At 60.8% G+C, this 13494-nt stretch overlaps 2 protein-coding genes across 8 annotated transcripts; both read left to right on the forward strand.

The window, feature by feature from the left end:
* The first annotated feature begins 44 nt into the window (after nt 1–44).
* Nucleotides 45–4923, forward strand: LOC133627274 (lipocalin-15-like). Of its 6 annotated transcripts, none has more exons than XM_062011668.1 (6): nt 45–1805; nt 1981–2045; nt 2811–2924; nt 3365–3466; nt 3573–3594; nt 4730–4815. In XM_062011668.1, exons 1-6 carry the CDS (start codon nt 1555–1557, stop codon nt 4755–4757), a joined length of 582 nt encoding a protein of 193 aa, XP_061867652.1. In that variant the 5' UTR covers nt 45–1554; the 3' UTR covers nt 4758–4815. The 6 variants fall into 6 exon arrangements, with proteins under 6 accessions (XP_061867652.1, XP_061867653.1, XP_061867650.1 ...); XM_062011669.1 differs by lacking the exon at nt 4730–4815 and adding an exon at nt 3724–3810; XM_062011666.1 differs by lacking the exon at nt 3573–3594 and having other exon boundaries at nt 4730–4923.
* Nucleotides 4825–12406, forward strand: LOC104558646 (extracellular fatty acid-binding protein). 2 transcript variants are annotated; one of them, XM_062011675.1, is made up of 7 exons: nt 4825–5076; nt 5918–6057; nt 6554–6624; nt 7124–7234; nt 7715–7816; nt 8024–8049; nt 10949–12406. In XM_062011675.1, the coding sequence occupies exons 1-6, from the start codon at nt 4981–4983 to the stop codon at nt 8047–8049; spliced, it is 546 nt and encodes a 181-aa protein (XP_061867659.1). In that variant the 5' UTR covers nt 4825–4980; the 3' UTR covers nt 10949–12406. The 2 variants fall into 2 exon arrangements, with proteins under 2 accessions (XP_061867659.1, XP_061867658.1); XM_062011674.1 differs by lacking the exon at nt 10949–12406 and adding an exon at nt 8551–8769 and having other exon boundaries at nt 4827–5076.
* The last annotated feature ends 1088 nt before the right edge of the window (nt 12407–13494 follow it).

The following is a 13494-nucleotide window of genomic DNA, read 5'->3' on the forward strand; positions in this document are numbered from 1 at the left end:
ACAGCCAGTGGTGCCAGGGTCAGGGCTGATCCTGCTTCCAGACCATGGGGCTGCTGAGGTGGAAGCCCATGAGCTGCTGCCTGAGCACCAAACCTGCACCCGAGAGGGAGAAGGGCTCCCAGGGCTGGGACTCCACTGCAGGGACTTGTCCCCTCAGGCACCCTGGGCTAGCCCAGCCCCCTGCCTCAGTTTCCCTGCTGGAGAGCAGGCTGGTGGTGTGCGAGTGGGGTGCTGGGCAATCATGAGTTGGGGGTGTCTCCACTAATTTAGGGGAGGATGGACATGAGCCAAAGCAATGGCTGTGAGCACTGGCTGCAGCTCAGCCCTGGCTGCCCACCTCCCCTCTGTGCCATCAGCACAGAGCCCCTCCAGACACAGGGTCTGTGCCCACTGCTCCCAGCCTGGGAAGCCACAACCTCTTCTGGGGCACTGGCCCTGGGCATAACCCTGGGCTAAAACACCAGCCTTGGGCTAAAACACTGGTCCAACCATCCTCCTCTGCATGGCAGGATCCATCCTGGCACTGTGGGTCCTGAGTGCCCACTGAGCCCCTGCACCCCCCTTCCCAGCCTCGAGCACAGGGCATTGCCAGCTGCCTGCCATGCCCTGGCTGTGCCACACACAAGGGAGCATTCATGCAGTTGGGGGGAAGGGGCCAAAGCTGTCACCCAACACGGGGACACGTTATCTCTTGTATAAGCTGTTCCATAAAGCAGGGGGGGCTATAAATGCAGCTGTTGCACAGGGCTCCTCACCCAGCCCTGGACCAGGATGATGGTGGTGGTGCTGCCCAGCCTGGCACTGGCCCTGCTCTGCCTGCTGAGGGCAGGGGCACAGGTCACTGTGCAGCCAGGCTTCGATGCTGAGAAGGTAATGGCATGGGCTGGAGGGGCTGGGTGCTTGTGATGCACCCCAGGGCACGGCTGGGCACCCCCTGGGCCTGGCCCCTCAGCATCCAGGGGAGCAGGGATGTGGGTGCAGAGCTGGGCAGGTCCTGAGCAGCTCCTGCCATGGCACCATGGCCCAGGGACACAAACACCCAGGGCCACAGTGCCCCTGAGCCTGTGGTGCTTCCCCAGGGACTGTGGGTCACATGCTGTGCCCACTCTCCTGGTATGGGGCAGGGCAGGGGCTGGTGGGTCCCCATGGCAGGTGGCATTTCCCCATGGTGAGCAGCAGGTTGCTCAGGGCATGCTGGCAGATGCCCCTCGCAGGTCCCTCATGGTGAGTGGCAGGTCCCCAAGGTAGGTGGCAAGGCTCCCTTGGTGTGTGGTAGATGCCCTGGGTGGGTGGTGGGTGCCCTGTGTGGGTGCCAGATGCCCTGGGTGGGTGATAGGTGCCCAGGGTGGGTGGTATGTGCCCAGGGTAGGTGTTGGGTGCCCAGGGTGGGTCGCAGATGCCCTGGGTGGGTGGTAGGTGCCCTGTGTGGGTGGCAGATGCCCAGGGTAGGTGTTGGGTACCCAGGGTGGGTGGCAGGTGCCCTGTGTGGGTGGTAGATGCCCTGTGTGTGGCAGATGCCCTGTGTGGGTGGTGGGTTCCCTGTGTGTGTGGCAGATGCCCTGGGTGGGTGGTGGGTGCCCAGGGTGGGTGGCAGATGCCCTGGGTGGGTGGTGGGTGCCCAGGGTGGATGCCAGGTGCCCTTGGCACTCCCAGCCCCCGCTGCAGTTCGCAGGGACGTGGCACGTCGCAGCTGCCGCTTCCAACTGCTCCGTGTTCCTGAGGATGAAGGACGGGATGAAGTCGCCCATCAGCACCATCAGCATCACACCTGGGGGGGACATGGCCATGACACTCATCTTGCCCCTGTGAGTGCCCATCCTGCCCATGCACCCATGCAGCTGCAGCCAAACTCCCTCTGCCCACGGTGCCCGGTCTGCCTGTGCCCTGCGTGCCCCGTGCCCGCTGTGCTCCCCTGCCCAGCACCCCCTGCCCCTCACACAGCCTCCAGCCACCTTCCCTGCTTCCATTTTCCATTCCCAGGCTGGACAGATGCCAGAAGTTTGAGCTGCTCCTCCAGCAAAGAGGGCAGCCAGGGCACTACATGGGTATGTCTCAGTGTGGGGATTGGAGGTGTGGATGCCCTGAAAGGGAGGGTGGGCATGGGCAGTGCCCTGTGCCTGGGAGGGTGGGCATGGGCAGTGCCCTGTGCCTGGGAGGGGGGTTGGGCCCCATTGCCTCCATCACTCAGGTGGGTACAGGGCCCCTCACTCACTGCCACAGGGACACTGAGGGGCTGCAGCGTGGCCAGAGCCGGGCACAGAGCTGGGGAAGGGGCTGGAGCACAAGGGGCTGGGGAGGGGCTGAGGGAATGGGGGTGTTGAGCCTGGAGAAGAGCAGGCTGAGGGGAGACAGCAGCACTCTCTGACACTCCCTGACAGGAGGCTGCAGGGACCTGGGGTCAGGCTCTGCTCCCCAGTAACAAATGATGGGACATAATGAAACAGCCTCAAGTTGCCCCAGGGGAGGTTGAGGTTGGAGCTGAGGCAGAACTGTTTCCCTGAGAGGGGTGTCAGCCCCTGTGCCAGGCTGCCCAGGGAGCTGGGGCAGTGCCCAGCCCTGGAGGGATCCCAAAGCCGTGGAGCTGAGGTGCTGAGGCCGTGGGTCAGTGCTGGGCTGGGCAGGGTGAGGGCAGGGCTGGCACTGCAGCAGCTTCCATGGCTTTGCCAACCCCAATGACTGTGACTCTCAGGCTCCCTTGAGCAAACGTGGGGCTCTTGCCCGGAGGGGGGCACAGAGGAGCTCTGGCTGGGGGCACAGAGGAGCTCTGGCTGTGCCACTTTGCCTGACCCAGCACCATGTGGTGTCTTTAGCAGTGCAAGAGAAGAGGGAGCTGCATGTGCTGGAGACAGACTACGGGCACTATGGCATCGTGCAGCAGCTGCAGCACAGCGGGCAGGGGCACAGCGTCGGGCTGCAGCTCCTCAGTGCGTGCTGGGGGTGGGGATGGGCACCCCTGGGACCCTGGGGGGGATGTGGGCAGTGGATGGGGGGGCAGGGGATGGGTTCCCCAACACCTCCCAGGCCCACCACCATCAGCACCCAGCGTGCTGGCACCGGGGGAACTCGTCTGGGGTGAATGAAGCCTTGCACCAAAACGGCCCCAGCTGACTGGGGTGTGAATGGAGGCGCCTCAGCAGTGTGCCAGCTGCCAGCCCTCAGCCCCACAGCTGCCCCACAGCACCCCAGGCTGGTGGGTTGCTCATCCCAAAGGATTTGTGCTCCTTTGCTACCAGCCCTAGGTGGCTGTGGGGTGGCTGTTGTCCTTCCTGCACCTCCTTTGCCCTTCCCTGGGGTCTCCAAGCCTGGTGTGGGGTTCACTGCCAGCTCCCACACTAACCAGCCCCTGTTTTGGGTGCTGCTGTAGCCAGGGGACAGCATGTGAGCCCTCAGCTCCTGCAGAGGTTCCAAGAGCTCCTCCCCACTGTGGGCCTGACCAAGGACATGCTGGCAGTCCTGCCCAAGTCAGGTGAGTGCCAGGAGGGTGCAGAGTGGGCACACTGGCCTGCTGCATGGGGCTGGGACACTGCCCATGGCATTGCCCATGATGTGCTCACCCCTCTGCTTTCCAACAGACCAGTGCAGCAAGGCCAGCAGGTGAGTGTGGCCAGGGCATGTAGCCTGTGCTGAGCTGGGACTTGCAGCCCCTGGGGACCCCATGGTCACCTTGGGGTCTGTGCCACATGGGCTTGCCCAGCTCTAACTGCTCCCTCCTCTGTCCTGCAGCTGAAGGGGCTGAGGGCAGGGCCTCCAACCTGGAGGAAAGCAGGCTCTGCACTCACCCCAGATGGCCCTTTCCCTCCTCTCCACCCCCACGCTCTGCTGGAGCTGCTGCCCCACACCAGGATCCCACCTCCCTCCCCTAAATAAATAGATGCAGAGGAGCTCAGTGCTTTTGTTGCTGTCCCCTGGCACCCTGAACTCGACCCCTGCAGCACCCAGGGGTGTTGGGGTCCTTTGCTGCCCCCAGCGTGGGGAGGATGGGGAGCAGAGGCTGGGGAAGGTGCAGTGGGGCAGCACTGGGGATGTGGGGAGGGGAAAGTGGAGCTGGGATGGGCTGGGGCAGGGGAGCTGGAGGCAGCCAGTCTGGGCAGGCTGCTTAAACAATCAGCTCTGGCACCAGCCCACAGCCTGTTCCTGGTCATTCCGGTCCCTTCAGCCTTCCCTGTTCTCACCTGCTGGGAGTGGGGCTGTGCCATGTGCTGCAGGGCTGGGAACCCCCAAGCCTGTCTCCCACCTCCCTTGGCCCACACTGCCCCAGGCTGTGCTGCCACGAGCCTGGAGGGCAGCACCCACCCCCTTCAGCAACCCCCGGGGCCCCAGTGCTGCCCCCCTGAGCCGGGGCGGGGGTCTCTCAGTGCCCAGCCAGGCACACGGGGCACACGGGGCTGTGAGTCCAGGAGCCAGCCAGGGCTCAGGGCACATCCCAGCCTGGCAAGGAGGGGACACAGTCCCCCGGGTGCCACCAAGCCCTCCTGCTGCTGCGGGTGCCCCCCGCGTGTGCACAGGGGCAGCAGATGCCCGGCTCGGGGCACGCCCGAGGGAAGGGGCACGGAGCGAGCCCCCGTGGTGCGGGACCCTGGCTGCGGGACGGGGCTGCCCGTGCCGGGAAGGAGCCCGCAGCTCCTCCCCGCAGCTCCTCCCCGCAGCTCCTCCCCGCAGCTCCTCCCCGCAGCTCCTCCCCGCGGCTCAGCCGGCCGGGGAACAGAAGATCTCTTTGTTCTTTCCCAAGTGACCAAACAGATGGGGAAAACCCCTGATTGCAGCTGTGATGCAACAACAACAGTTCCTGCAGCAACAGTTCCTGCAAGTCCAGCGGCTCAGCCCCGCGGCGCTTCCCTCCTGCCGGGCTGGGGGTCAGCCCTGGGCAGCCCCCGCCTCGCCCCGTGCCGTGGGGCACGCACAGCCCCGCCAGAGGGGATATAAAAGCCGCAGCCGCGCTGCCGGAGCTGCTGAAAGCGGAGGAGAGGAGGCTGCGGCAGGATGAAGCGCCTGGGGCTGAGTCTGGGGCTGTGCCTGCTCTGCATCCTGCACGCACGGGCTGAGCAGCTGCGAGCTGTGGGGCTGGACACGAGCAAGGTGAGCTCCAGGGGTGGTGGGACACGAGCAGGGTGAGCCGAGCTCCAGGGATGGTGGGACACGAGCAAAGTGAGCTCGAGGGATGGTGGGACAGGAGCAAGGTGAGCTGAGCTCCAGGGGTGGTGGGACACGAGCAAAGTGAGCTCCAGGGATGGTGGGACACGAGCAAAGTGAGCTCGAGGGATGGTGGGACAGGAGCAAGGTGAGCTGAGCTCCAGGGGTGGTGGGACATGAGCAGGGTGAGCTCCAGGGATAGTGGGACACAAGCAAGGTGAGCTGAGCTCCAGGGGTGGTGGGACACGAGCAAGGTGAGCTCCAGGGATGGTGGGACATGAGCAGGGTGAGCTCCAGGGATGGTGGGACACGAGCAAAGTGAGCTCCAGGGATGGTGGGACACAAGCAAGGTGAGCTCCAGGGATGGTAGGACACAAGCAAGGTGAGCTGAGCTCCAGGGATGGTGGGACATGAGCAGGGTGAGCTCCAGGGATGGTGGGACACGAGCAAGGTGAGCTGAGCTCCAGGGATGGTGGGACAGGAGCAAGGTGAGCTCCAGGGATGGTGGGACATGAGCAAGGTGAGCTCCAGGGATGGTGGCACCGTGGTGTCCAGGCTCCAGGGTGGGACTTGGAAGGGTGTTTTGGGACTGGGGACAGCTGGGGACCCCCCAGGCACAGCTGGGACACCTGAGTGAGGGCATTCACCCAGCTCCAGTGGAGCTGCCTCCGTGGGATGCCCAGAGGGGATGCAGGTGTCCCATAGCCTGAGGGTGCCCTGGCTCTGTCCCAAGGAGGGGACAGCCCCTGCCTGCTCCCCCAGCCTCACAGCCTGCCCTTGCTGCCAGATTGCAGGGAAATGGCACGTTGTGGCTCTGGCCTCGGACTCTGAGGGCCTCCTCCAAAAGAAGGAGCAGCTGAAGATGGCAATGGCCACTCTCACAGTGCTGGGAGGGGATGAACTCAAGGTCTCCTTTGCCATCCCCACGTAAGTGCCAAGTGCTTTTACTCTGTGGGCTTCAGTGGCCAGCCTCCTCCCCAGCCCTTCACTGGGGGGTCTCCACTTGTGTGCCCCCACTCAGTAGCCCTGGGCAGGGGTGAAGCAAGACCACCAGCCCCATGGCTTAAAACAAGGTCCCTTCTTTGGGCAGGCAGGCTTAGGGCAGTGCCAGCTCTGTCCTGCCATGGAGATTGGCACACACTGCTGCTCTCAGCAGGGCAGTGAGGGTCTCCACGGCCAGAGCTTTCCCAGCAGGACCAGCCTCAACCCAGAAGCTCTGACCCCACAGGATGACTCTTGGGTGCCAGCACCGTGCCCTGCCAGCCCAGGCCACCATTGCTCTGAGTGTGGCATCTGCCCCCCACCCCATCCCATCCCTGATCAGCAAGCCCCATGTTTGGGTTACAACCCCAGAACCAGTGTCCCCAGGGGAGGGGAAATGGGATCTTTCACCTCCTCTGGAACATCCTTCCCTGTCTGGCAGCCTGGAGGGATGCAGGAGGTCAGAGGCGATCTACCGGCCGACGGCTGTGCCAGGGGAGTTCTACAGCTCTGGTGAGTGGGGAGCCTGGGGCAAGGGCTGCATGTGATTCCCTCATCCCTGGGGTGCCCAGCCCTCAGGTGCCTACTGCTCCTGGGACATCCCTCTGTGCCTGGTTGCCAGCTGCCATGGCTGGTCTGTGCCTGGGCTGGTGTCCCTCCAGCGTGGCAGCTTCCCCTCCTCCATTCCTCCCCGTGACAACTCACACTCAGACCAAGCTTAAACCCTGGGGAAAGCAGGTTCACTTCACAAAGGGATGAATGTTCCTGAGGGGTTAAGCAAGAGGGTTTTCCACCATCCCTTAGCCCAAGGCAATGGCCATCCCCAGACCCTCTCAAGTTCTCCTCCCCGTCCCTCCACTCTGCTGCTGTCTCCCCAGCAAGTAGAAAAGCCAGAGAGGAAAAGGAGACCTGTCCCTGCACCCTGGCTCACACCCACAGCCCTTCTGCAGTGTGGCAGTTGCCAGCAGGAGGGACTCATTTCTTTTTCTCCTCCTTCCACCTCCCTTTGCAGAGAGAGGCCCTAAAACCGTGCAGGTGCTGGACACGGACGGACAGACCTACGCTGTCATCTTTGCCACCCGGGTGAAGGATGGGAAAACCTACCACATGCTGAGGCTCTACAGTGTGTATCTGTGGTCTGGGGGGTGGTGGGAGGTGTTGGGCACTTTGCAATGTCCCATGAGGTGAGGAGTTGGGGAGCCCTTGGGAGAGACCCCTCCTCAACGCTGCCCTGCAGCTGGAGTGTCTGTCCTGGTGCAGGAGAGGGAAGGGGCAGGGGGTTGGGGCTGTTGAGGGGCTGTGACTCAGGTTTCTGTGGCCTTGGGCAAGTCTCTTGGTGAAGTGGGGTGAAGAGTGGGGGTCCTGCTGCAATAGGGGCAGAGGCAGAGGGGATGGGAACTAAGAGAGGAGACGCTGTGCTGGTGCCAGGACCTCTGCTTCCTCCTGTCCTGGGAGGAGTGTCTCATGCCTGACCACCACTGCTCCCCACGACCTCCACCACTGCCTCCAGGCTTCTCCAAGGACCATCACTCACCCAGGATGCCCCAGGAGCTGCAGGAACCAGCCACAGCCTGGAGCTAACAACTTGTGTCTTTGACCTTAGGCAGAACCCCGGAGGTGAGCCCCGAAATCACAGCACTCTTCAAGAAGTTTGCAAGGGAGAAGAACTACACTGAGGAGATGATGGTGCTGCTGCCCAGGCAGGGTGAGCACTGCCCAGCCCAGGATGGGCACCAGGGCACGTGGGCAGGGACCTGCTGCCACCACTTCATGGCCTGAGCTGGCAGGAGAAAGCCCTCTGCCTTGGCATGTCATGGCTTTCACCTTGCTCAAGTTCATCCCTGGGTGGTGTGTTTTGGGTGCTCAGTGGGACTGGGCAGTGTGGACATGGCCTTTCTCTTTGTTCCCACAGAGGAGTGCAGCGTGGATGAGGTGTAGGTGAGTTGCTGCAGTGCAACGTGGTGTTTGCAGGGGCCTCAGCTGGAAATTGTCCCCCCTGGGTGTCTCAGCCTGGGCCACCACGAGCTCTTCAAATCATTCTGGGGGACAAGTTGCTTGAAAATATGCTGGAGCTCACTCCCAGGTAGGAGTGTCCTCTGGGACCCCAGGGCAGATGCTGGTGGTGAGCAAGGACACTTGTGCCAGACCCACTTGCTGCAGAGCTCATCCAGCAGCAAGGACTGGGACACTGCCTCTTGCCCAAGAGACCTCAAGGGTGGGGGCTGGTGTCTCACCCTGCTCTTGGACCACCCTGGGACGTTATTTCCCACCACAGCAGGTGTAGAGATTAGCTAGAAATCCATTGCTGGAGATGTCCCACCTCACAGAGCTGGGAGAGCTGGAGGAGAACGTGCTGATGCTGGTGGAGAGTCCTTCTGGGACCTCTCTGTGGGCTCCTCCCCTCTGACATCCAGCCCCCCTCTCCTGGCTGTTTTCTAGGAGGTGTGGGCTGGCTGGTGGATGCTTCTGCTGATGGATGTGCAAGACCCAGGCTCTGAAGCTCCAGGCTGCTGCTGCTCCACCATTGCTTTCCCAAGCTTAGTCCTCAAGGCTCTGACATGTCCCTGCTCCTCCAGCACATGCTGCTGCTTTCTGCCAAATAAACAAACTCATCTGGAGCTTGGTGTAGCTGTCCAGGGACAGCCTGGAGCATGTGAATGTGTGGTCCTTTCTCTTGTCCTCCTGGGTCTGGGGATGGTGGGCAGCCAGAGGCTGTTCTGGGCTGAGCTCACCCAAGTAAGGGCAGCTTTGGAGCCCACCAGGATCTCTGCTCCTGGGGCAGGACCAAGGGCCAGGCAGAGCTGAAGCAATGGGTGCAGTGAGGCTGTAAATCCCATGAGCACAAAGGGCTAGGTGGAGAAAAGCCATGGGACTTGGCCACAGTGATTGAAGTTGGAGTTTGGAGGGCTGTGACCCTCTTCTCCAGGCTCAACACCCCCATTCCCTCAGCCCCTGCCCAGCCCCTTGTGCTCCAGCCCCTTCCCCAGCTCTGTGCCCGGCTCTGGCCACGCTGCAGCCCCTCAGTGTCCCTGTGGCAGTGAGTGAGGGGCCCAGCACTGACACAGCCCTGGAGCTGCAGCCTCCCCAGGGCCCAGCACAGGGCACAATCCCTGCCCTGCTCCTGCTGCCACCCCACTGCTGATCCCAGCCAGGCTGCCACTGGCCTTCTTGCCCCCTGGGCACGCTGCTGGCTCCTATTCAGCTGCTGTTGTTCAACACCCCCAGGGCCTTTTCCACAGGACAGCTTCTCAGCCACTCATCCCTCCCAGGAGTGTGCTGAGTGTACCAAACTCATGGTGCTGCCTGACATGTCTGGTGTGAGAAGAGGAAGCCTCTGCTCGAGGCAATCCTTGAGGACACAGGCTCACCAGTGCCCCTGAGATCTGTGTGGGGTGAGTGCCTGAGGGCAGGACAGCTGTGGGATGGAGGAGAGCAGGAGTCAGCCCCATGCCTGGCCCTGCAAGGGCAGCTTTGCCCCACTCTGTGCCCCTCTGCCACCACCTGCAGCCGTGGGTGCCCTGGCTGTCTCTCCCAGCCCAGCAGCTGGGTGAGTTCTGGGTGCCTAGGACACATCTCAAAGTCCACAGCGGCACAGCTCCCTGCTCGAGGGGCCCTGCCCCTACTGCAAACACAACTGCAGACATGGCCCTTGCTAACTCTGCCCCAGCCCCTTTCCCCTGGCTGCTTCCCCAGCTGCCTGGGATGCAGCATTGCAAAGCCAGCAAGGCACAGAGCTGACCTGAGCCCTCAGCTGCTCCCCAGCCTCCAGCTCACGTCTCGCACCAGATTCCACTGCAAATCAAACACAATTGGATTAGCAGAGAAGCAAACAGATAGTTCCAATGGCTGGCTCATCAGCCAGCTAATGGCTATCAGATCAGCAGCTGGAATTGCAAACCCCAGCAGTTACTGGGAAGTGCAATGAAGATGCCACTTGCAGCCTGGTTGCTGCATCTCCTCCCTCCCTGGCTCGTGGGCTGGAGAGGGCTCAGGGGGACATGCACAGCCTGGGGTGCCTCATCCCTCCTCTGCTCCCTGTGAGGCAGCTGGTGCCACAGAAGCCAAGCTGGTTTTCTGGTAGCCCAGACTGTTGATGCCCTGGGGACACCAGATCCTTGGTTTGCCCCCAGTTATGAGGAGGGAGCTGGCACTCAGTGCTCTCCCCAGGGGTCTTTCACAGGGTTTGTCCATGTGCCACCTTCCAGGAGAACCAGACATACAGTTTGCCACCTCTTTTTCATCAGACCAAAGCAAAGGCTCTTTGGACACCTACTTCTTATCCTTAGAACAGGTTTCTTTTAGGTATAGGGAAGAGTTTCCAGTGGTGACAAAGTAATGTAGGAACCAAAGCACCTCCTGCCTTTGCCCTGTGATGGGAGAGCTTTTGGGCTCCAAACCTCCCAGGAAGGCACCATGTGAGCCCTCAGCTCCTCATCCAGCCCCTGGTGTGTGAGGTCTGATTCCTGGGTCAAAGTCATTTTGGAAGCTAGGCTTAAGCTGTCCTCCATGGTGTGTACACATTGCTGCTTTGCTTGAGGAGAAGCCCCACTCCACCAGCCTCTCCCTCGTGCTCCAAGGGTGGGGTTTTAGCTGGGTTTTGCACCTTTTTCCTCCATGAAGTCCCAGCTCTTTTCTCCTTTTGCATATTTGGCTTCCCCAACCTGCCCAGCTGCAGCCCCCAGCTCTGCTCACTTGTCCTGATTTGTGCTTGTTCCCAGCCACAGCCACCAATCTGCTCCTATTGATCTTCCCTTTTGTGCAGCCAGCATTGACTCATGCCAGCTCTGGCTGAGGTTATTCTCTCACACAGCTCTTCTAAAAACAGCCTCTTTTTCAGGAACAGGTACAAAAAAGCTGGTTTCATGCTGTGACTTGGTGAAGAGACGTGAGATGTCACAGCCAAGGATCTCTGGAACAACCATTGTGGACAAGGCTGTGATTTATAACACCACCAAAGGATCATCCTTCCTGGAAGGATTTCTCTGCTGGGGCTTTGTCCTCAGCCCAGTCTGGCTGGGAGAGCTGGGACAGGCTCCCAGCACCACCTGGGCATGCCTTCCTTCCCCTTCTTTCCAAGGTAATTTTGATCCTGGAAGGTCTTTGGATGGTGCCTTTCAATGCCTCGTGCTGCGCCACCCTTTCTCCCCACCTGCCCTTCTTACCCTCTGCTCCTGTGTCCTGCTGTTTGCCTTCCATTGCCCTGCTCTGGTCACACCAGACCCCTGGGACCATCTGCTGCCATGAGTGGCCCTGGGCAGTGATTTGTGCTCCTCCATAGCAGCTTTGCACAAGGCCACAATCCTTTTGAGTTATTTCCTATGGACCATCTGTTCTCCCTGAGGCTGAGGAGAGAGCCTTTGGCTGCCCATGCTGTGCTCATCCCCCTGGGCTGCTGCTCCTCCCTCCCTCCCTGCCCACCCCACTGCTGAGCACCAGGACAAGCCCATGGCCCATCCCTGAACACCCACGTCACACAGCCCATCCCTAGCATGGTCAGCTCGTCCATGTTGCCTCTTGGAGGGAGCTTGCAGTGCCATCTCAACGTGTTCAAGCCTCCTCAGGCTGGCACCCACCTCTTCTTTGCTCCTGGCAGGTGCTGCCACACTCACAGTGACAGCCCCAGAGAGCCCAAGTCGTGCTGGTATGGCTCTGGGTGGGCAAGTGGTGTCTGAGCCACCCCAGGAGCCCCTACCCACCTGGGGACCCTCTACCCCACCCCAGGAGCCCCTACCCACCTGGGGACTCCCTACTCACCCCAGGAGCCCCTACCCACCTGGGGACCCTCTACCCCACCCCAGGAGCCTGTAGCCCACCCAGGGAGCCTGTACCCGCCCCAGGAGCTCCTACCCACCTGTTAGAGTTTTCACCCTCTCAGGCTGGTGGCAGGAGAACAGACACAACCTCCTCTGGAGACCTGAACAGATTAGGAGGGGAGTTTGTAAAATTGCTGGTTTTTTGGCCACTGGAGCTCTCCCAATAAGTGCTGCTGGGAGGATTTTAGCTGGGGAGGTGGGCACTGCCCAGGCAGAGCAGCAGATGTGATGGTGCCCTCAGTGAGCCTTACTTCTTTTCCTCAATCATTTCTCTGCACCAGAGCTTTGTCAGGCTCTCTGGCAAGAGATTGATTCCTAAGCAGAGTCCTTTCTGTGTTGAAACCCTGCAAAGCACAGCAGTAATGCTCAGCTGTTTGCATCTCCTGTTAAGTGGTGGCTAATCTAGTCTGGGCTGGACTTGCAGAGGCTGCAGAGCCGGATGTCTTCCCCTTAATGCAATAAAATATGTATAAGTAGGAAAACCATTGTCAGGGGATTGATCTTTGTAGTTTCAGGAGTCAGAGTTAATCCTGGGAGCTGCTGCCACTCGTGAAATGGTGGCAATCAGACAGGAGTAGGTTCACCTGGCTCGTGATGTGCCTCCAGGAGAGGTTGAGGGGCTCTCCACTGCCCACAGAGGTGGGAGGGTGTTACCTGTGGTTGTAAATTAAGGGGGTGAAAGGATGCTGTGAGCACTGCTAGAGGTGTGCAGGCAGATTCACCTACAGGCACAGCTAAAGTCATCCCCTGAGACCTCAGCCACACACTGGGCTGGGATTTCTTTACAGGTAAGACTCTTACTTAACAGAAATGATGGGAACTGGTTTCCTGTGGTTAGAAACATTCCCATCCCTGAAGGGGCCAAGGATTTCCCAGGTGAGCCCCTCACTCACTGCCACAGGGACACTGAGGGGCTGCAGCGTGGCCAGAGCCGGGCACAGAGCTGGGGAAGGGGCTGGAGCACAAGGGGCTGGGGAGGGGCTGAGGGAATGGGGGTGTTGAGCCTGGAGAAGAGGAGGCTGAGGGGAGACAGCAGCACTCCCTGACACTCCCTGACAGGAGGCTGCCCACCAGCTGAGCTTGACCTCCATCACTCAGTGACAGGGACAACACAGGACAGAAGAGCTCAGCTTTTGGTGTGCTAAAATCACTGAATTCATTAAGGATCTGCATGAGTATAAATGGGACCAGTATGTCCCAGTAACACTGTGGTTTGGACCAGTGTCCATCCTAGCAACCCTCCAACCCCACCTCCCTGCAGGACCAGACCCACAGTTCTCCCAGCACGGTTGCCTGGTGTGCTCATTGCTGCCACTGGCACCCCTTAAACGGAGAAGCAGAGAATAGAGCTCCAGCAAATCAGAGAGCCAAGCAAATGCAGGGACTTTCCTTTGGAAGTGAAACCCCAGACAGCCGGCAGCAGCCAGAGGCCAAGGAAATTAAGGAAGAAAGAGAATTTGAAGAGCTATCTGTTCTGCTGGAGGCAGAGGACGGGGCTGCAGTGAGCGTTGTCCCCACGCTGTGTCACTCATCCCTGCCTGTCCCTTCCCACACGGCGTCGCTGGCAGCG

This window comes from Colius striatus, chromosome 19 (assembly GCF_028858725.1).
Source record: "Colius striatus isolate bColStr4 chromosome 19, bColStr4.1.hap1, whole genome shotgun sequence".
NCBI classification, from domain to species: domain Eukaryota; kingdom Metazoa; phylum Chordata; class Aves; order Coliiformes; family Coliidae; genus Colius; species Colius striatus.